Source organism: Bombus impatiens, unplaced genomic scaffold (genome assembly GCF_000188095.3).
Source record: "Bombus impatiens unplaced genomic scaffold, BIMP_2.2 scf_0434, whole genome shotgun sequence".
Lineage (NCBI taxonomy): Eukaryota > Metazoa > Arthropoda > Insecta > Hymenoptera > Apidae > Bombus > Bombus impatiens.
This window is the reverse complement of record NT_176853.1, coordinates 150,215-174,252: the sequence shown is the minus strand read 5'-3', so window position 1 is coordinate 174,252 and position 24,038 is coordinate 150,215. Positions and strand designations below refer to the sequence as shown.

The following is a 24,038-nucleotide window of genomic DNA, read 5'->3' as shown; positions in this document are numbered from 1 at the left end:
CAGGATACGAGATCATCGGATTCGTTGAGGAAGGTGTTGGTTCGGAAAGCGAGGGAAATGGACGTCGCTGTGAATTGACTAAATTCTGAGTCGTTGGTTGGAAAAGGATTCTAACCACCCTTGAGAGAAAGTTGCTAGCAGGAAGCGCGAGGAAAGCAGACTTCCAGCACCTTCTCGTAGTGGATGATAGGTACAGGGACTGTTGAGACAAAGACTATTTGTTCCTTTGGAGGACCTTAGCTAAATAAATCCTAAGATTTATGCGGATCCTTAGGTTAGCTGAAAATGTTCTTAAGGAATGTATCGACATCTGGCAATCATCTTGTCCGAAGAGGTCACCATCAACAATGCAACAGTTCCTAGCAGGGACTCAGTCCGATACCTGGGCATGACCCTGGACAGGAGACTAACGTGGAAGAAATACATCTCAGATAAAACGAAGCAACTAAAGGACAAACTAAAAAAACTCTATTGGCTCACGGGCCGACGCTCCAAACTAAACATACAGAATAAAATTACCCTCTACAAGACCGTAATAAAACCTGTCTGGACCTACGGAATCCAACTATGGGGAACAGCAAGTAACTCCAACATCGAAATACTATAACGCTTCCAATCGAAAACGCTAAGATCCTTAATAGACGCACCTTGGTATGTTACCAACGAAACCATCCATCGCGACCTCAAGATACCCACAGTCAAAGAGGAAATAGCAAAATATAGCGACAGATATAGCAAAAGAGTCAACAAACACCGAAACCCCCTAATCACTGGACTACTTGATACGACGGACCAGATTCGCAGGCTGAAGAGGCCGCTAGACCTAAAAGCTAGATTCACTTAGTTATCCAAATTAAACATATGCACTTACTTATAATACTTATAAATTATACCTGTCTATAATAAGTATTAACTTATTGTAAATAAACAGCCATCTCACTGCGCCACGCCAGAAAAATTACTGAAAATTCTCAACGCGAGAATCGATTGTAATTTCAACAAGGAAATAAATAAAAAAAAAAAATCTTGTCCGAAGGATAGGGTCTTTGTGTAGCGAGCCACGGGACAGAAACCGTTGGAACGTTTGCTGTCGAGTGCCGCTACAATTGCAATCGAGCCGATTATGTCTTATCTCAGAGCTCTTCCCATGCTCTTATAAAATTCTATTATATTAACCACGGATTCTCCTTTTTCACGATTGATTTTCTATTGATTTCTCTTGCTCGATGTTTACTCTCTCTCTCTCTCTCTCTCTCTCTATCTCTTGCACGTTCTTAGTCGATCGAACAGATTGTTTAACTTAAAAGCTGGAAGCAACGCGTCAAATGGACGTGTCGAATCGGCAGGATACGCCCGTGAAAATCGGGGGTGGCATACGCGCAGGCGAGATTCATAACACACGCTGCATAAACTGTCGTGACAATCGTGCGCGTCGTGTCGAATGAATTTCGAAAAGCGGTGATTCCACGAAGGAGTTGGATAGAGCTTTTAGGGTGGCCTTTCACGTCGGTCGATGCGTATACAGAGAAGAAAGAACGAATGGGGAGCCGTAGCACGAAATTCCACCGGTTCATTTGTCCAAGTCGGATGAGAACTCGGCAATGGATACACACGTGCACAATATCCGCGAAGCTCGAGAATATTTATGAAGCTTCGCCGAAGATGAATGAGAAATCGCTCGCGAGAGCTTTGTGAGCCTCTGTGCTCTGGTTTCATGTGCCGCGATTCATCGGGCACACGTCAAACGTTTCTCCAGAGACGTTGTTTCGTCGTGTCTCTAATGACAAGCCTCGCCTTTAGGGATGCCATCGGTGATGTCTATCCGTTCTATTGCGCGAGATTCCTTGATTCCACGGGGTCAAGAAAAATCTCCTTCGATGGCGTCTCTTAATTCTGTTACGCTCTTCGAATTTTTATATTTCAATCTTGCTCTCATTTTAACAAGCGAGAAGAACGTGCAACGTTTCAAGATGTTCAGCGTGAAACTGAAACAAGGAATGACGGGTACAAATAAACCTTTCTTTTTTACATTTTCTCCAAACCGAAGGTAGTTTTTAACTTTAAAAGAAACGTAATTGTATCGAGAATGGTCGAAGGAACGTAGCAGGTTTAAATAGAGATAGTCTATCTATAAAGGTAAAACCAGTTCTCTTTAAATTGGTTTTTTCTTGTTGCCACTCTACATTCCAAGGAAATTACTGCGTCGAGTAATTTTTAAAACGATATCCGATTTCATTGGGTGGAGCGACGAAATTACCTTGTATATTCAAAATGAACGACTTGTGGCACATGATTCATACCTTCTGATGTCTATGAATTAATAGGCTGCTGATGTCTTTGTTTATGCGTCCCTATCAATGAATTTTAAAAGCAGGCGTGCTGTTCTCCTCAAAATAACCGGCCTCTCTCTTTGAATTTTACGCGTATGATCACGTTCCTTGCTTAATTTTAAAATTACACAAATCATAATGCTGATCGTACGTGCAAATCGGGGAACACTTTAGGTTAATAAGTCGGCATCTACGTACATCGTATCTATACATGTAGATAGAAATGCGTTTCCATATCTAAATTGCAAGATTTTCTAATCGTACATCTGGATAATTAACAGTCGCGAGACTAGCTTCCGTGTAATTGGGGGTTTAGATAATTGATGGTCGGATAACCGACGTTGCACAGTGAGAACGATAAACGTTGCTCGGTCTTAGCATGCGATCGCGTGTCCTTTTTTCCTATTGTTTTACGCACGATTCGTCGTCGGTGAAATATCGAGGTTCCAGCGAAGTAATTACTTTCAATTACTCTTTGAAGCGAATCAAATGTTCGTTCAGGTGAAACGTAGAATTGTCGACGATGCGAGGAAAAAGAAGCGTTTCGTACGATCGTTTATCTCTCGAGAGAGAGTTTTCGTGACGCGTGAGCCAGTAATATTGCAATTATCGTAGGCGAAACGACGGGCGAACGTGTCACAGTTTTTCCCATGGGAGGGAAACGCGTGCAAGAAAAATCAAATCGGTAACTGGACATTGTTACAGGCGGCGAAGCAATTTTGCTGCAGAAATGAAAGCAGTAAAGAAGCTCTTATTAGATCCTTCGAGTAGCTGTTAGCAGTTTTGAAACGTAAAAACGAATAGTGTGTGGTACGTTGAAAGCAGGGAAACCGTGTTCCCATTTCGATAGACCAAATATTCTGCTGTATGTACGTGCAACTTGAGTTATTCGTAGATTAAATAACGCAAGAATCTCGGAACCTCTATATCCAGTTGGTCATAAAGCTTACGCTCTCTATGTGTAATATGTTACATTTGAAACATTAGCTTTATGAATTTCTTTAGCACATTAACGCGTATATTATTAAAGTGCAGCGTGATTTATTCGGTTTCATCGTTATTAAAAAAAAAGAAGTAAAAAAACAATATAAAATACAATGTTATAAAAATTACATTATTTTCTTGATAAAGACAAAAGCGACTAAATTATGTTACGCTTTAACAATATGTGCGTTAATGTACTAAAAATATTCGTGCAGATAATACGGCAATTATGACATTTTCTTCTTGTAATATATGCATTTGTCAGTAAATATCTCGTACGTAAGTATCAATAATGACCGCTATTTTCCTGACGTTGAACAAATTAAAGCTCTGCTGCAGTTTTATCCCGAGATTTGTGAGTAAAATGTTTTCATTTGTTTAATTCTCTTTAAACATACATGAGTAATAATTGTATTATATATAAGTATAAATAATTTTCTGATAAAGAGTGCATCTTTAATTCCTTTGGTAAGCCAGACACAAAATTTGGTAGGTGTATATAGACTTTCGCCTTTTTTCGCTTTTTTCTTTCCTTCCTTTCTCTTTCGCTAGAGGAATGACTATTTGTGTCGATCGAACTAGTCTAATTGCTCGTTATTCTCTTTCACCTGTATTTTTTTTTTAATTATTTATTAAAATTACAATCAATTCTCGCGTTGAGAATTTTCAGTAATTTTTCTGGCGTGGCGCAGTAACATGGCTAATTATTTGTAACAAGTTAATACTTGTTATAGATAAATATAATTTGTACGTAAATATTGTAAATAAGTAGATGTTACCATATGTTTTATTAATCTACGAAGATGTCTATTAGCTAAACGGAGCTCCCCCTCCTGCCCCCTCTTTCCTGGTACTTCTGAATATATTCGAGTATTCGATTCCCAGTTCAACCGTAAGAGTTTTCGTGGATCGAAATATTTCTATTAGAGCTGATCGCTTCGGTAAAGTTGTCGGCTTCTCGAAACTTCTCCACGCTTTTTCTTCGTCAGTAGCTTTTAAACTTTCAAGGATCGAACTTTGCAGAATTATTCACGACCCGGTGATTCTTATTAATTTTCTGTGCCGCTCGCGAACCGATCTTTTTGTCCTCTTACGGATCGACCATCGGCCGAAAACAATTTCATTACACTTCTGTTTCCCTTTTTTCCTTGCTTTTTTTTATCAAACGATGGAAGAAACTCGAAAGAGTCTGACGTGACAAATCGGGTCACAATTCAAAGCACAGCTTTGTTTTGCCACTGGAGTTTCTGACGCGATCGGATATTCTATCAAACATTATGCGTACGTTTGTTTACACACGGGTATGTTTATTTATTTATGCTTGTTTGCGCGGTATATTACGATACAGGCAGATCAAATACAACACGCAGAGGAAAAAGCGAAAGAGGAGAACAAAAACAAAATCGTTCTCAACAATTTGCGATATTTGCGATGAATGGTTGATTATTATCGGCGATACACATTTGCGCGGATTTCGAAATACGGAACAAAAGAAATTTCGAATTAAAACGCGTTGTAGAAGTTTTCAACTTATGAACGTGTGTCGTCCTTTCCCCGGAGAACGTTTGCAGAATTTTTGAGTTATGAATAGAATTAAAATGACAAACAAATCGAATTTGCATCAGTCTTTCACCGGATCGGAGAACGTCCCTCCACAGAGCTCGCTATATTTATGAAAAAGCATGAATTATTATTCGTCGTTCGTATACGCGGTCGAGTGAATTACACCCGTTACAAACTACACGTACTTTATGCAGATTTTATGCAGCCCATTTCGTTAAAGGATTTGGACGTCCACTCTTTTACAGCCTCTGCTCGCTGCATTATTTTTACGCGCGATAAAGTTTCCTTTTTGCACGCTTGCAGCGCACCCTTTGCAACGCGATCATTATTCACGGTTTTGAGCAACTCTGTCCGCTTGATATTAATCAAATTTCCGCTGTTGATTTAAATTCGCGTCGATCCTTTTGTGTGTGGCGGAGGTCCGCCAAATGTCTATATTTGGAAGAAAAAGAAAGCGAAGGATTTTTTGAACGAAACATCGAGAACGTAGTTTGCTTTTTTTCTTACTTCTCGTCATCGATCGCGACGGATAGGTTTTTGCGGAAACGGACGGAAGAGAAATGGTGGACTCGCAGCTGTTTATAATTAGCGGGTTTGGAAAGGAAGCGGAGCGCGCGTGCGCCGGCCGAACGTTGAAACAAGTTAGGAAACAACAATGCTTGGTTCTCGTCAGAGTGACGGGCCCACTCTATAAATCGACGGTTAAAATAATATTTGCCGTTTCCACATTATTTCCGGACGAAGTAGCTCGGCATATTGCGCCGACCACCGCCGCTTCCTTCTCTCTCTCTTTCCCTCTCTTTCTTTCCGTTTCTTCCCTTCCTCTCTTTCAACAAACCCGTCGCCTACCTGATAATAGGATTTTCTATAACAACCACGATAAGGAAAATCTCGCGACAGGCCTTGTCGAAGGTGTTTCGCTTCGCGAGCGAAAACTGGCTGGAAAATCGTCGGAAATGAACTTTGATCCGGATGGAAGAGCGGGATAAGAGCATTTCTCGTCAAATCTCAAGAGTTCTTCGGGCATCCGTACGAACCTGGTACGTATACAGGTTTCAAGGATTTAAACGCCACGTTCTCCTAATAGAGAATTCTCTTTGTAACCGGGAAAGGTATACATAATACAACGGATAGGTCCACGAGGAGAAGTGACCAGAGGAATTGTTCAAGAAGAGTCGTCAAATTCTTTAACGAGAAAGGACGTTCGGATCTAACGTTGAACTAGTTCACAGAACGGATGCATCTTGGTTTGCTACTGTTGTGCCTATCGGATCGTAAGGAGAACACAATGAAACGCGGCTAACCTCGCGATCGTATCATGCGCCTTGGATTTCTTTCGATCGAGAACAGGTCAGCCGTTACCGTATCTAGAGCAGGAAACTAGTTTGCCCGGTATCGTGAACTAATTGTTACATAATCGATACGAAAGTCAGTGTCACCGAAAGGAGTTACGTGGGTAGGCTCGACCATAGCCGAAGACCAGTGAACGATTTCGTCACGGATCATCTACTTCCTCCTACGAGGATTCGACCTCGCCCCCGTGATACGTCGTGATACCGATCGTACAACGACTTACCAGCCAGAGGAAAAGAGATTTACGACTGCGTGGCGGATCTCTGTTCTCTCCGATACAAGAACATCGTTTCTTCCATTCTAGGAAACTCTTAAAGAAGTCGATTCTCGTTCGATCTATCCACGATAAGAATGGACGATCATCCGAAACTACTTACTAGGACGTCGCGCGTCAATTAACAAGGCGATAGAATTTTTTTCCATCGTCAGGAACTCTGACGATTTCGTGGACGATTATAGTGCACCGGATGATTCGTCGTTTCTCGTTCCCTGTAAACGATGCCTGTTATCGCGATCGACGACGACTCGTCTTCGATGCTTGTCCTCCTGTGAAACAATAGCCTGAAAAAGAACGCCAGATCGACGAATATCCGATTCACGACCTTATACAATCGCGAGAGTTAGAAAGCCCGGAGGAAAAAGCGCTGTGGCACCTTCTTTGATTTATCGTCATCAGCGTTCGTAATTTGCACGGCGCATCGTTCGTTATCGAACGCCATCTCTGGCGTTATACATTATACATATCTCGTGCACTTTCTGACACGCTGTGACATCGATAATTTGCATTTTGCTGGGGTTTTTATTTATTCCAGTGAATCGATTCGAATTTAAAAAGGGCGCGACCCTCGTCGATGATAAAAACGGGGATCGTTGTGTGTTGCAATATGGAAAGCAAAAATGCAATTTTCTGGTAACTAAAGTGGTTCCGAGTCTAGCTCATCGTCGAAACGAGAACGATTTTACGATAACTGGCCCGAAAACCACGGCTATCTCTCGGTGTAACGCGTCACACCCTCGAAAAAACACGATTTGTACGCGACCAGACAATATCGTGCCAGTTTGGCAGGAAGACCGTGGGTGGCACACCTTTAAACCCTCGATTAACGAATTCCACCGTGGAGTTTCCTGTATCTTGCATTCCGTATAAATTCGCGAATGCCTCGGTAGATTCCAGAAGGATATACGCAAAGTCGGGTGTTGGCATTTGGGATATAAACATCGATCCTACTTCCATACTATACGTGTATTTATGTACATTGTGATAAACGTATATTGTCGCGGTGCGAGTTTACTTACTTCCGAAAGTGAAAGATTTAGAATTAACGACTGATTGGAAAGAGGCATCGATTATTAGAGAGATATTCAATCGAATGCAAAGTATATAATACCTATATTATACTTATCGTTAACAGAAGCTTTCGCTATTGCCGATTAAAGAAGAAGCCTCTGTACGCAGTACAAGTTTCAAATTTTCAACGTCTTACGTAATATAACATATATTTTTGCTTATACAGTGATAAAAGATGACAAGTAGACAATCCAAGCGGCTTTTAGAATGTGTGACATACGTGTAACGGTGAGGCATATGCGTCGTATATGTGTAACACGTGATAGCGAAAGGGTTAATCATTTAACACTGGTGAGAGGCTGGCTATTTAAAGGTGTGATTTTTAGAACCGTCAAATGTATGCGTCTGAACGCACGTGTTAATTACTTTGGGCTAGACATAGTTCCACGCGTAAGGATTTCCTACCAGAGAAACGGACGCTAGTACGCCAATACGTCGGAGAAATATGTTTTGAACGATTTTCTGTCGTATTTACGTCAAATATATACGTCAAAAATCCCACCTTGACGTAGTATATGGATGGCATAACTCGAGCTGGAAATTCCATAGGCGCGTCGATAGCGCGCGATTTAGACATCGGAGCCAAGGTATTCGCGTAACATGTAGAAATTTAATCCGTCAGGAATATTACTTTTTCTATATCACGCTTTGCATGTATTTTGTCTACAGATATATAAAGTGTGCTCTACTCTCCATGTGCTGTATCGAAACAAAAGATCAGGAAGGAGCAGTTTGGCTCGAAATTAACATTAATATAAAGCCTTGAAAGCACGCGGGATTCGAGGAGCTTTCTTCGTTAGAAAAGCAGGACGAAACAATGGATATTATTACCAATGCAGATCGGGACGAAATTTGGTAGGTATCATTGTGCCAGACGGAAGACCTGAAATATAAAACCTTAAATTCGGTATCTATTTCGTATATCTCTGACGAGAAGGCGTATAAGTCAAATTTTGGTCAACAGGATAAGTACGCTAGTATTTTCTACGTTACTTTCTTATGATTCTACTAATGCGAGTCAATTTCAATTTTTCCGAGATTCCAAAATATAATAGCTAAGTTTACATTGCACTTTGAATAGTATAAATGCTTCCCTGCGCAATTAATAATTCTGACCTGACTCTGAATAATTCTAATTAATAAATCTTCTGCCCGTCTATCAGAGATGTAGAGATCTATATCGTTCGAATGTATGATTTGATGCATTTTGTAGTTAAGATTTTATATTTCACTTCTAATTGTACAACGTTACAATTAATTACTATCTCGTGTCACGATATTCACCAAATTTCGTCTCGATCGGCCACTGGTGCCTTTCGAAATCACCTACATATCTACAACTGAAACAATTACTCGTTGTATCTAAAGCTATTCGTATCGCAATGATCTGCTCGGTTTCCTGCTTGCCTTTGTAAAAGCGCCGATCTTATGTAAACGCGGTTTCCGATTACCTAGGAACGCTCGTGGATCGACAAGGATTACCTCGTCTAAGAAGTCATCGCGATGCATCCGTGCATCTACCAGAATTAAATCCTTTTCGGTGTCGTATCGTTCGTCTCCTTTTGTCCTGCGAATATGTACCTACCCGTACTTCGCTTCCTGCAAACAAGCACATTGTATTAAAGCGAAGTAGTGTAAACGGAGAAGTTTGTTCGAAACTTGGTAACGAAGCCCGTCCCCTTAATCCATCGATTCTTTGCGTCTGTTTCGGCGACGGTCGAGGGAGGGAACGCTGAGACAAAGTCCCGAATTTATAGAGACCCAGCAATAGCAGCAACATCGAGCAAGCATAAACTACAGTTAAACTTGACCCACTCCTGAAATATCGTTCTTTGATTACTTAGCCGAAGTACACGATGCCTGTCGGCGATGTTGGTGACTGCACGAACGATGGAAGTTCTCGCTCCATCAAGTCCATCTGACGAAATTACGAGATCTCGAGAAAAGGAAAGACCAACGGAGCTTCGGCGTTATTTTCGCGGTAGTTGTTTTCTGGGCCAGGAACTAGGCGGTCCATAAATTCCGCCCAACGATTCCGGGACATGTCGAGGCTGCTCCGGCTTCTGTAAAATCACCGAAAATGCCAGCCCCGTTTCTTTTTTTTCTCCGTCTGTTCGCAGCCACATCGTCCATCTGTTTTCAGAGACCGCGGTGATTAATCGCGTTTAATCCCGGCTACTCTTGCACTCCTGACACCCTGATCCGACTATTTCGAAGCTCGATTTTCGCTGTGCTTCGCCTCGCCGCTGCCTGCGAACTCGCGTCAAATTTTTCCTCGGATTCCACGCGACGGAATATCTCGGAGATACCGCAACCTCTCTACGATCTTTTCCCTCGAATTTTAGCGGGCGAGCATGCGTTACCTACAAAGGTACCTTTAAACGCGTTTCTCGAAAGTAATTGAAAATCCTTCGCGTAACTTTGCCGTTCCCAGGAGTTTTAAATCGCATGAATGACAAAGCAAAGAAGAACGAAGGACGAGAGAGCGAGAGAGAGAGAGAGAGAGAGAGAGAAAGGGAAGCTCCGTCGATCGTAAAGGAAATCGTGTTGCGGGATGAGTTTCAGCGATTTTGTGGAGGCGTCGAGCGAGTTTCGAGGTCGATGCGATCGGACGGCACGGATCAAATAAATAAAATCAGTGAAGTTCCGTGCTGCGACGTAGAACGGGAGAAGTGGTTGTTATTTTTAGGAAGATACACGAAGCGAGCACGTATCACGAGCGTGTGCTTCGTTTCCGGGCTAAGGGGAAGCTTTCGTGCGCGAACAAGTGCGCAGTCGGCGGGACGAGATGCGTCTAGACAAGCAGCTATCAGGAAAGAAAGAAGAAGAACGACTTCCGAGTTGAAAGCGGCCGAAAATAAGGAGAGAGGTAATCGAGAGTCTCGCGTTTGGCCGTTTAGCGCGGCCAGAATGTCCTACTCTGATCCTGACAGAACCGATCGAGCAAGAAATTGCCCATCGATCTTTGGATACCACGTGATTTTTGTGCGATAGGGCCTCGATTTACAACCGATGTGCCGAGTTTCGAAAACACGCGATACCTAACTACATATGCGCAACAGACGGTGTGAATGTACGGTACCCAATTAAATGCGATATGTCTTTTGGGATGTCGCAAAATTTTGTAATTAATTTACGTATGTCGTGAGATGGAGAAGATTGAAAATTGTTAGGATAGAGGAGGTGTTGGCAAACGTAACGTCTGTTTCAAATTCTCTCAACGAAATGTTTGAGAGGCACAAAGACCGAACCACCTAACGAGTCTCGGAAATTCAAGAGTCTCGTATTTGGTAGATCTTGGAACGAATCGCAAAACAGGAAACTGTATAAAGCTCGTTTTGCAAGGCGAATTGGCGCGTTACCACCGAGTTCGCTACCGTGACTGATCGCGCGGATCGCGAAACTTCTCGAGCAGAAAGTGCTAAGAGACGCTCGTTAAGGAACACGGAATGCTCGATAAAAATTTCAATTTATACGCAAAAAAGTACTCGAAACTTAGATGAAGAAAGTTCATAACTGGCCATTAAGTCGTTTGGCCAGGCTGCGGGAGGAGCGGCCGTGTTTCCCGCCCATTTTCCTTCTTTGCCGTCCAACCTCTCTCTCTCTTCGCGACACACGGGGCTTTGCTCTAGCGTCGGAAAAGGAACAGGCCTTTCGCTTTTGTCGCTGCTCTTGCTATTATGCACGCCCTCCAAGGCAAGCCCCGTTCGAGACCATTTCGATAAATACTCCTTCTAATTCCCTCTATTTTTCCATGGCTTTCCTCGATCTCCTGAAAAATCGACCTTGATTTATTTTTCGTTCGCGCCGGCGCGGTTAAATATTTGGTCGTTTGGAAGTTCGGAAAAAAATAAAAGTCAAATGTATTGCAGAGAAATTTACCACAGGTTCGTACACCAGACAAATCTTCGACCGACGTCGCTATACGCGTCGTGGGCCTAAATTCGTGGCATAAGCGAAGTCAGCGAGATTCTATGGCTCGAAATAAGACAAAAATTAAGAATAAAAAAATCACGTTGCGTAAAAACTTGTCAAGTAAACCGCGTATACTTGTATTTGTACTGTATAGTGTATTCGATTAATTATTCTACGTGCGAAAATATATCGAAAATATAGAAGAAAACGTTTTCGAGAAAAATCGAGTTTGAATTGAAAAATTATTAACTAAACCCGTTTAAACACGATTCTCTCGAACTTTATTCCGTATTTTCGACTTAATTGTACATATAGAATAACCTTCTGTTAATTCTCGAAACTGACACCTCCAAAGAAATGTTGCGTTAATCTAGATTTTCCTCTTATTTTGAGTTATAAAAATTGCCTAACTTCGTTCGTACCGCGAACTTAAACGCACCATCTACGTACACGTATATGGATCCGTTGAATTGGCTAGCAGTGGTAGCATGTGTGCGTCGAACTCGCACCGCAGTTGAATAAGAAAGAGTAAACTCTAGGAGCACGTGTCACGTCGCAACACTCGATATCGAAAAGTTTCTACTCTTTGTCCTGATTTTTTCAATTGCCTTTTATTTTTATCTTGTCCTTAATCTAGTCAAGGAATCGAGCGAAGGAGGTGAAACGAAATCTTCGACGAAAGGGCCGCGACGAGGCGAACAGAGAAAGAATACAGAGACGCGTGGGCGTCGACTCGATATGTCGTCGAAGTATTTCGTTTTCATAAATATTCAATGGATCTCGCGCAATCGGTGTTCGCTGGATTAGTGCCGCCGCCGTGCTGCTTTCGACGATGCTTTCGAGGTTACGACCGCGTTTAATCTCGCTATTTACCACCCGCGCATCGCGCTCGTGTTAGAGCGCGTTGCGAAAGACGTCGTTAAAGCGGCTAGAAAAGATTTGATTCCTCGTCCCGTTAGAAGATACTCTTAAGCCTGTGAGTGACGCCTTTCAACTTTCAGCTCTCAAGCTCGATCCCCAATTTAACCTGTCGAACGAATATAACGAGTTAATTCGTCGTTTGAAATCACCTCCGCGACCGACTTTCGTGTTCGTTTAAATCTTCCAAGGATTATCTAAACTTTCTGACTAGCCTTTAAAGAAGAAAAGTTGGGGGAGCGAAACGGTCCGTCCGGACCAACCTACTTGATAACTGCCGTCGACGTTCGAAACCGTGCAGACGTTAAATCGGTTTTGGACAGTTGGCACATAGATCTTATTAGAGGACATTTTCAGACTGTTTATCACGATCGTTCGAAAACGTACGGCATATACGTGCACGCGAGTCTCGGATACGACATACATACGTATATGTATCGATGTCTCGTGATGAACGACCATCTAAGAATCGAATCAGGAATCAGGTTTTGCTTCGCGAAATTCGACATGTGAAGGACAAAATTTTTTCGCTGTAATACCATCGTCGCGCGGTGTTACAGCTTAACTCGAACGTTTGCGTTTACGTTATCCGTGTTAAGATAACGTCGTCGGTTTTGAGAAACAGAGTGCTTCGTGAGAATAAAACACAAGTTCACACGGTGGCTTTGAATTATGGTGGTGGATAAACGTACGTATACCGTTTCTCTCATCGGTCTCACAACGAATTCTCCCAAAGGTAGTGTTTTGCGTTCCCTTTTCGTCCATCTCTCTTTTCCATCGCGCGCTGCCGCTCGTTGCACCGTTAATAATAATGGAAACGAGAAAAACGAATCAAACCAAGCACGTAGCCTGTGTTTTTACTCGTTAATATTTTTCATATCTTCTCATCAACAAAAGCTACGAGATCGTACAACTCTGACAAATTAAATTATCCGTAAGTTACCGTCACCTGTTCTCCTCTGTTTGCTCTGGTGCCCTCGTTCGTGTAAACGAGAACGCGAAACAAAGCTGGTTGGAAAAGGCAGCTAATCCTATTGCTTCGAGCGTTAATCGCGAGTCTCGGCCTGGTTAATTCTCACCGCGAGGTTCGGGGTGCTGTTGTCCCGTGTTTCGTCAATCGCGTCGGCTTTGCTGAAAAAGTCTGCCCCCGCCACAGTTTTGCTTTTCGCCTCGCGCAAAGCACTGTATCCGATGCATGAAATAGCAGCGCAATACTCTTTTCTTCCGGCGTGTACATACATATTTTTTGCGACGTCGAATAATATAATTCGCCAAACAAAATGATTTTTCATCGAAAGATAAATTTTTTATTATTTTCAAATCGATTAACTTCGCGAAACAGAAGGTAGAGAAAATTGATGGAATTTTATACGATAAGCGGCGATCAAGTGCTTTGGCATTAAAGTTTTTAGAATTTTCACAAGTTTGCCGCATGGGCGGTTCAGATTAACGTTCCTCGAGAGACGGTTTCTTTATTTCGTGGCCTTTTTCGATCTATGTCTCATAATAAGCTAGCCTTCGCAGTTCACCGAGGTGCTAATGCAGATTCTCGGTACGAACCGAGCAATATACGCATCGTGCGTCGAAATCCGAAATCACGAAGGATTGTAGCGGCGTTATTTGCTTGTGTATCTTATTAACCTGATTCGCTTCAGTATTTTCAACGGGCACTTTTAATTAATTCCTATACCTTCGATTTATACGAGTGGCGGCAATCCGAAAATCCGCTCTATGGTATATACCAACTGTTGACAGAGTACCTGACGCGTGATCAAATTCATCCTTCGATCTATGGACTACCGTGCACGTTTCTGGTTGCAAGTACGTACCTCCGTGATCGATATCTATCCTGCATTAGCGGTGAAAAATTCTCTGCCACGCTTTCTTAGGTTCATCGTACGTGACGAAATTGCGCCAGTATTATGCAGAGTCTCCCATTCGACGAAGAAAGAAATTGTAATTGCGAACCTAACGAACAATGTGGTAAGAAGAAGAAAGAGAATAATTAATATTAGAGTAGGGCTCGTGTGAAAGAAATGGGTTTTAGGCGCTTGTTAAATATCGCCTCCGTCGATTCGTATCAAAAAAGTTGGCTCGAGGGGGAAAAATGATTTAATCGATACCTCGAAATAACTCTCACTCGCCCTTACTATCTCCAAAGAACACATCCGGAAGTTTGATTCTTTATTAGAGAGTTTACTTGTTCACGAAACTCCTTTCTCGGTCGGAATAATGGAGAAGGGAGCAGGGCAAAAGGCGAACTCTCGAACAAGCTGACGGTTTCATCCTTCGTTTGAACGGAGAAAAACTTTGCTTATTTCGATCATTGCGGTCGGTCCTGCACGAAGATTTTAGTAAGAAGATTGGTCTTTTTTTAATTATCGACGCAGAGAAAAATCCCATAAGTTGTACTATATCTGACCTCGACCCGATAAACAGCTAGCACTTGCCCCTCCCCCGCCTTCCTTTCTCTCTGTCTCTGTTTTTCTTTTGGTCTAGTCGCCGCGTAATCATTCGTTCGTCTCATGTTCTCCGCGTAAAGCCTCTGGCATTTATTCTCCTGATTTCGATTCCCTCTCTTCGACACGTTACCAAGATAAGAAACGAGCTGAAACGCGCGAGCATTCCGAGTGTCTTTCGAGGACCACGAACGCGTTCGACAAGGGGTCAGGAAACGTGACGCGATCCAGGACACGCAATAAACGAGGAAAACAAACGTGGTAGCTACCGGTGCAAATATTTCTGTTATGTGGCTCGAAGATCGCGAGAATTTGGAGGTTCTCTCTCGAGGGAAGATTGGAAAAACTTTAGCGAGGAAGAGACGCGATCGTTGATGGCGCTATGTTCCGACGAATATCGAGTGCTAGCGTGACACTCGGCTCGCTCTCGTTTAATTTATTTTCTCTAGAAACTGCAGCTACGGAAGAACCAACCGGTTAATGGGAGTTACGACAGAACTACGACTGTTTGCTCGGAAAATATCTGTTCCCAATGTTTGCACGGAACGAAAGGAGAGAGGAAAGGGAACGGGTCACCGGCAACTGAATTTTTGACGAAATACCAATTCTCCGTACTAGCTGGCCTCCCTTTCCATCCGTGATGGTTTGCCTTTCGCCACTGCCGACCTTCCACTTTCATTTCTTCTCTTTTTCTCGGCCCTCTTTTCTCTTTTTCTTCTAGTTCGGAGAGAAAGGAATCTCGAACGCTAGTCTGGACCAAACTCGAGAGCCAATCGCGAGTCTCTTGTTACGGTTTCAAGGTTAAAAGCGTGGCCAGGCCGAGTTCGCCTTTTGTCATTTACACGGACAAAACCGGTCGCAATCGAACGGTTGCCCCTGCAGAAATTGCACGGATTTTCCAAACGAGATGACTTTCGCGAAAAGACTTTGTATGCTCGACAATCCACGATACTGTTACATCATCATGACAAATTTACACGGAACGTTACTGGAATAAAAACTATTTTACGCTCGATAGAATGTTGTTACACGCGATTGTACAAGTGGTTTCCCTTTGAAAACCAAGCGACACGAGTGCCACGGTAAATCTAATTTCGAGAGATTGCACAAACGACCGGTCGAAAAATGACATATTAGCGAAACACGCGTGATCAACGCTGCCGGTTAACCCTTGCACGGTGTAACTCGGAAGAGAGAGGTCCGTCAAACTGTCAAACATAGTATCATAATATTTTTATATTTATTCAGAATATTTACTTCCTATGAGAAGTTGAAAGTACATATTATTGTTTTACGTGCGATATTAGAAACGCAAGAAACTTTACGATAATGAAATAATTACATTCTAGATCTTTCAGGATAAATCTTATCCTTGTTATTTTATTACGCCGCCAGACAGTTAATAATCTTCGCGCGCGTTACGGATGCGTTCCTCATTTAATTTTCGTTCTTTCAAGGATCGATTTTCACCGGCAAAATTCCATCAGTTTCTCTACCTTTCACGCAGATTCGTTGGAATTTACATCGAAACAACGCGCAGTTTGCAAATTGTAATTATTTGATTATTCGAAGTTGAATTCGCCTGGTCTTTTGATTTCCTAGGCTATTAAACAAATAACCTGTGAAATTCATCGGCATCGTTAAATTCTCTTCTCTTTCTACGCGATCCCGTGAGGTTCTCGAAAACGAATCTCTGGCGTGCCCGATGGACCGCTATTTCCGGGAAAATTGCTTGCTCGCGACAAAGGGCGTCTTTTCAGCCGTCCGCTTCTCGTCTCCTTCAGATGTTTTTGTTTCCATCGCGGGACGCCTCGTTGCGCCGTTATTTTCGGCAGTTTTCTCTCCTCCTGACCGTTTTATTTCCAGATGCAACTACGTTGCACTTTGCCACTCGCTAAAATTGCACTCGCGTTTAATCTTCTCGCCGATTTCGCTCGCTGATTTCCAACGCAACTTTCACGACCGTTGTCGCATATTTCGCGAATTCACGGAAAAACGCTCGTGATTTCAGACTATTTGAAATTGAAATTTCAAATAGCGCGAGAATTGCGGCGACCGCGTTCCATTCGTTAAACCGCGCCCCTTCGGGTAACTTTTTTTTTTGTGGAAACGTTTCGTTTATCTAACAGTCGTTGATAATTCGAGAGAAGTTTGTGCACGCGTTGGAAATGAATATCAAGCAACACCCGACCAGCCTTTATTAGTAAAATAGAAGCAGCTGGACGCGCAAGAGATTGATACCTTAAAAGAGAAATTTATCATCACGCAGTTGTCGTAGTTGTATTTGCAATTGTCTGTCCTGATTTTCGTTTAGAAGAAAATAAGAATTCTTTCATCAGCGTGCTTTGGTATTGAATGCGCGATGAATTCGAAGAAAAAGTATATTACGAAGTCGGAGATTTAATTTCATTCGACCGAAGATGCATCCGCCTTAATATTTTATTCGATTATACCTGTAATCCTTGATAACTCTAAGCCTCGAGCTCTTTCAGGTTTTAAGGTCTTTCAGAACGCCGCTCGATAGATGACGATTTCTTACGAAGCTGGAAATTAACGTTGATACGATATATCGGGCGTATGCTTGTTTTACAACCAATTTCATTCCAGATTTTCACTATAGCGATCGTGTCTCGTATTGCCGCTTTAAGTCGTTTACTTCGATCGATTTGACAGAGAACGCGCAGTAAAGAAATGAGGAACGATTAACGTCGGAAACAAACATCGATTACGAAAAGTTCAATGAGCTCGCCTGTCGACTTTAGACTTGCGTTTTGTAAATACATCATGAGGAATTACATCAAAGGCGGTGGATCGATGACTTGCACGTAATAAACGTTAATAAGTAATGGATGACTCGCGTAAAACTCAAAATCAGGCAATAACTTGGAATTGTGTCGAAATCTAAGACAAACACGTTATCGTGATAACGTTATCCACGTATTCGCCTGCTATTATTATATAATTATCTCGAAATGACGAATCACAACCGCCGAGCATACAATAATCTGCGATAACTTGTACATAACACTTTTATAAAAGTTCCTTCGATTCTTATCGCCGATAGTTCTGTTTAATATATATTGTTCCCGAAAATTTTTTCCGGGGATCGTTGTTATCGAGCAAACATAGGCAAGCAAAAGTTGCTACATTCTACCCAACCGGTTGAAAGATAAGACAGGGGGGAAAGAAACTATTATAAGCAATCTTGTATCGAGCAGACTCGGCTGTTTAACGAGCAAAGTTCACCGAATGCGATATAACGTTTAGCGTCGATAAATGATAGACGTCTCCCCTAGAAAGCGATCGAGTCGACGCGTTGTCATAGAGGGTTATCACCACTTTCTAAGATTTCTCTTCTTTCACCTTTTTGCGTTCCAAGTGTCACGGATGACTGCAGTTTTCGTCGGCCAGGCGTAATGCCACACGGCACCCTGATATTTTCCAAGCGATATCATTCGAACCGATGTCGCTTCCTACAAAGTTTGTCTCGTTGCGATATTACGCGAATGTCAGCATGGGCAGGCTTACTTCGGATCGGTGGGGATCGAATCTCGCGATGCGAAAACATGTAAAACTCTGGTAGAAGAAGGAAAACATTTCTGTTCGATGCATTTTGTTGAAACGAAGCTCGTCTTTAACTCCCGTGAATCCAGTCACGAATATTAACCGAGGAACCAACGTTCGTTGTTTCTTCGATTTTATTCCGCTTTTAACAGGGATCTAGAGAAAGAGCGATCGACGACGCTGGAAAAACTACAAATTCGCTGAGAAAAACACAGAGGTGAAACGAAAAAGGGAGACAAATGTGGGGTGTTCGTCGGACAAGCTCGTAAAGTATGTTTACGGGCAGGGCCGAATCGAGAGGGAGAACAAGTCACAAGGGAAATGCGAATTCGTGGATGAAACGGTTTACGAACCGGTGACCTCCGGCTAGGATCGTATCAAGCACGGAAGTAACGATTCTGTCAACTTTTACCGTTTTTTACGCTACAACTTGACGACTCGGTTATCGTAAAATTCACGAACAAATACTTGTAAAGTCACGATCGGTAGTCATCGACGTAAACGATACGTACATACGTTTCATTTTAAAGAAAACGACGATCATTTTGCACGATATGGCGCGTGATCGCTCGAAAATCGGTAAACATAAATTGTTTGAAAGAGCATCGCGACCTACCAGCTCCGTGTCTTTCGTATCGCGAATGACGAATTTTTTCCTACAATTTCGACGTTGATGGCTGTATGAACGAACGAGAGCATCCGATTACGGCTGTTCTAGCAGGACAGCGCGGCCTCGCTCGGGAAAAACGGGAAAGGTTGAAAAAACTGAAAACTCGTAGATTTTTTTCGGGTCGCCGGCTACATTTTTTCCTGCGACTTCAATTATTACGAACGATCGCGTGCTGCTGTTCTCGTAAAACGCACGCGTTTCAAGCTGAATTTCAAAGTTCGTGACAAGGGTGAAAAATTGAAAAGCACAAAGCACAGAGAAAGCGCCGAGGCTGGCGTTGTCGCATCGAATCCGACCGGTTGCATCGATAGCCTACGAAATACACGCATCATCGCTTCATTGGTTTATCGTATACGAGGGAGCAGGTATACGACTATTTTCCGAACCAAGACACGAGAATAAAGTAGCAATCATTTCTCGAGTTTGAAACGTGAAACGAGCGTCGAATTCGTTTCGCTCTAGTTTATGTTCCCAGTAACACTGTGTACGATGTTATAGACGATATTTATCGAGTTGAGCGGCAGATGTCTCGCGTATTCTAACAGATTCGTATCTCATTCTGTGTACGTACCTGTTAGAACGATGGTAGAACGTTTCTGTTTCTACAGGACACGGAATGGTGAACGTTGTTCCGGAAGAAAAAGCGTTCAGATAACAGAATGTTCGGATAGTTGAGTACGTATTTGGATAATAGGAACAGTAACAATACAGGTCTCACCAAACTTACTTACTAATTGAATCGCCTGATACACGAGAACTCGCTAATTTATTTCCACGAGTTTGGCCCACCTATCTTGCAGTTAGTCGCGTTTTATCTCTCGTCTCTCTCGTCTCTACAAAGCATCTTGGTCTTCTCTAGTGAACGCGCTCGTTCCTGTTCCTTCATCCTCCCGGTGATCCTCCCGTTTTCAGCAACGTCGATCACGGTCCATCGGTTAGTCGAGTTTACGTTTAAAGTTTGATGGTTTGGGCGCGCCACGAATAACCACGATGAGGAGCTCTCAGCCTTTTCTATACGTTTCACAGACCTGTTGCCGCGAGCAGCGTAACGCAGGCATCTTTGCGATAATACGATCTATTTTGGGATTCTGTTCGGTTACCACGTTATTTCGAATCCTTTCCGCGTGTCGTACATTCCTAGTATTTATCTGATCCTTCGCGACTCTCCGCGCGTTTCCTTCGAAACAACAATCGCTTAAGCAACGCAACGACTCGGTAGCTTTTAATTGACGCGCGCAACAGCCCTGAATTCGCTGCAGCCGGAGGCTCGTTGAAAAATTTATGGGTTCTTGACGCGGTTGTGGCGGGTTGAACGATTTTAAAACTTTAACGATCTGCATCGGTCGAGTTATTCGCATATTCGTCGAACAGATGGAAACCCCAGTTGAAACGGCGAAACAGGTACCGCGGTGTTTGCGCAACGCGTCGAGAGAGTCGGCTTTGAATTTCGCGAACGATGCATAAAATGTATCCGTCGAGCGTGCTCTCCGTTCTGTCTATCGGCCAGAGAATATAGTTAGTTGGCTTACATTACCGGGACTGGTTCTGCAGTTCATCAAAGCTTGGTACAATAAACACAAGTCAAACGCTCGCTAGCTGCTCCAGCCACGCGAATTGCTTCCATGGTACATAAACTGACTTCTTCGGCACGTGCCTGAACGGAGAGAAATTCTTGCAACTCGACGATAACCATCTTCCGCGAATTCGTCCTCCATGGCATCCTGAAAACCGTTGATCGATCAATTTCCGTGATAAGGAACTGGTGCGATAAAGCGTCGCGATTGCAATTTCGTGGCGTGCATCGAACAAGACGTGACCAAACTCTGTTCGAAAGAACGATAACCGACTCGACTTTGAAAAGCCTGGAAAATCTAGCGCGGGAAATGGGTCTCGTTCGCGGTTTCATGGTTGCGGTCGATCAGATGAATTTTATAAGCCAGTCATCGATCAGCAAAGTTTTCTACAGAGGCGAAAGCATCTATAGCTATAGTTGCAGCTATGTGAAATGCCGTATCGAAGATACTTCTCAGAAATTCTCCCGTCATTGTTTGCGCATTGTTTGCGCATTGTTTGCGAGAGCGGTCACCGGAGAATAATGGATCGAAGTCCGCTACATAACAACGCATACTTTTTCCCTGCCATTCGCAGCCGGCGAATTTTCGCACGTTACTTCGCGATAAGTTTTCAAACGTAACGCGAATGTACGTATCTCATTGGCCTTTCGAGCAAGCGGAACGGTCTGAGTTTCGCTTGTTACGAAACGAGAAGCGTTGGAACGCTAGCTAGTTTCACGCGGGCGAAAACTGTCGTGACGTTATCCCCGATATTTTCGAGAATTCGCGTCTCTTCCGAAACGTCGCCAACGTCTCGAAGCATGGACGCGAAAGCAAACTTGAAGCTTCAACGAGAAAATCTCGCCTCTCTGTTACAGGCATGAGTGCAGTTCTGATGAACGGGCTCCTAATGCTGGGCTTCGTCGTAGCGACCATGCGGGACACGATGGTCCTTGGATTTTCCGGGCCAACACTAGTCATGGATCAGGACATCCCTTCGAGGATTTGCAAGTACAGCAGGGGGTATTCGATGATCCAAGTTCATTGCAAGAATTTAGGCCTCGAATGGATTCCTCCGCATTTGAAGACGGAAATTCAGGTAAGACGAGTCGAAGCATGGAGTTTTCACATAATCCGGAAGATAGTGATTAGCGATAGTCCGTGTGTAACAAGCTATTTCGAAAGTTACATCTAACTAAGTTGATGGTAAAAGCGGAGAAAACGAAAGTATGGTGTTGCTTCTGCGATTACGTGAGACGATGACGCTCGATCGATGATGCCGTATTTGCGTTTCCTTCATCTTCACCATCAATGTGACAAAGCTAGATGACTAACGGCAAAGTAAGTTATCATAAACGGAAAAAGGCCACTATCTGCCAAACTATTATGTTCTTCCGATTGCAGCATTAAACGAATCGAATTCTTGCTATAGGTGCTGGACGCGTCTGTGAACAGAGTGCGAGTGTTGACGAACGACAGTCTGGCGGCGTACACGAATCTCGCCTATGTTTATCTGAGCGACAATTTCATCCAGGAGATTCAGGAGGGAGCATTCGATAATCTACGATACCTGAGGGTGATCGATCTGTCGACAAACGGCTGCGATTCCCTTCCCAAGAGTCTCTTCCAGTTACCGTATCTCCAAAAGATTTATCTAGCCAAAAATAGACTGAGCGACGACCTATTCAAAAACATGGAAGTGAAGTCTCCGTTGATCTTCTTGCAGCTAGCGAAGAACAGGCTTAACAAGATACCACAGCTGGGTCCGCTTCCCACGCTGTTGCACCTGAACGTTTCGGGCAACAGCATTGCCTCTGTTTCTCCGGAGGATCTGGCTTCCTTCTGTTCTTTACAGATCCTTGACTTATCTAAAAATCCGATCAAATTCGACGCGAATAGCTGCGAGTGCCAGACGTTGAACGCGTGGCTGCGCATCCGCGGAATTCATTCGCGACCAGTCTACAACTGCACCGAAGAGCACGAAAGGGGATGCACGAAACCGGAGTTCAGCAATAGAACCACGGAACTGTACGAGCAGTGCTCGGAAATACAGCGATTGAAAGCGGAGACGGAAAAGGCCAGGAACACGTGGATATTGATCGCCTGTTGCATCTCTGGCTTCCTCTTCTGTCTGTTCATTAGCTTGTTTTGCGTGCACAAGAGAAACAAGCGGAAGAAGAAGAAGCTAAAGGAAGAGCAGAGGCTAAACGCAAACAACGCAAATACCGAGTTACTCAACAGTAATTTAAACCAATCGGAAAACACTTGAAATCTGGTCATAGCGTCTAGTTGTCAAACAGAGGTACCTACGATCGATTCGATTCTATGTTCGATCGACAAAAAACGAACAAAGTGAGAAACAGGAAGACGAGAAGCAGATGTTAGTTCGTCTGGCCCTTAAAACAAAGAAAAAGACGTATGTCGGAGCGATTTTTTTTCTAGATGTACGCTGATATGTATAAGGTGTTACGTGAGACTTCGATCTTTCATCAATATGAGAGTATCCCGTAACATGTGTGATCTAATAAAAAACGGAAGCGATGGCGAAAAATGTAGTAGGTAGAAAATGCGGAAGAAATTATTTTTGCGAGGCTTCGCGTTCAAGGAAACCGATACGAAAACTTGCTTCCAACGTATGTCGATTCGCGAACGTACAGAAGGATTAAAACGGATGTTGTCCCTGCTCGTATTCGCACAGGATAACCTTGCGATAAGTTATACTATGGGAATATTAGATTGCAGAAATTCGATCGAACGCATCGTGTATTCGCCTGCGAATTTCTAGTATCGGTTTCCTGGAATCTGAAGGCCTCGTTTCTATGAGTTTCATTCGGAATTTGCGAGATCGATTTGCGATCGGTTCGAAACAGCGAAGACGCCCCCATCGAAAGATTTCGAATATCGGACGGAGGAAGGGTAGAATTATTCAGAGGCACCTAAGTACTTACCAATGTTCTTGCGATCATGGAAATGCGTTAAGTCGTGAAATTAAACTGTAAGAAGTTTACAAGGACAAGAAATTCGGGCGGAAGAGCAAAGTATAAAATCACGATTGCGTACACAAATATTCCTACACAAAATAAATAACCGTGCGATCTCGGATTATGATTCTTGTTTATGATTATGATTATCGTTAATCTGTGAATTTAATCGAAAACCGATATCACGAATTTCCGTCGTTTGTCCTGTTTCTACTACCTAACGCTAAACAACGACTCTGATCGTCGTACGCGATATCAAAATTTCGATATACATACATACGTGTTATTATTATCGCATAGTTGTTGAAGCTAATGAATGTTATACAATCATAAATCAGATACGTAAGTTTTTGGAAATGAGATTCGTAAAGTTCAATAGAAGATGTGTTATCAATTCAGA

The 24,038-nt window shown here is 43.0% G+C and overlaps 1 protein-coding gene across 3 annotated transcripts in view; it reads left to right on the top strand.

Annotated features, from left to right (window-relative positions):
• Positions 1-23,962, top strand: part of LOC100745540 (slit homolog 3 protein) — a 32,761-nt gene extending 8,799 nt beyond the window's left edge. The window contains exons 1-3 of one of the 3 annotated variants that reach the window (XM_033321367.1): positions 10,233-10,447; positions 21,536-21,756; positions 22,090-22,926. In XM_033321367.1, the coding sequence (XP_033177258.1) occupies positions 21,538-21,756; positions 22,090-22,926 (1,056 nt within the window). In that variant the 5' untranslated portion in view covers positions 10,233-10,447; positions 21,536-21,537. Of the gene's footprint in view, positions 1-10,232; positions 10,448-19,021; positions 20,730-21,535; positions 21,757-22,089 lie in introns of those variants that run through there. The other 2 variants (XM_012386924.3, XM_003490394.4) reach the window with 2 other exon arrangements.
• The last annotated feature ends 76 nt before the right edge of the window (positions 23,963-24,038 follow it).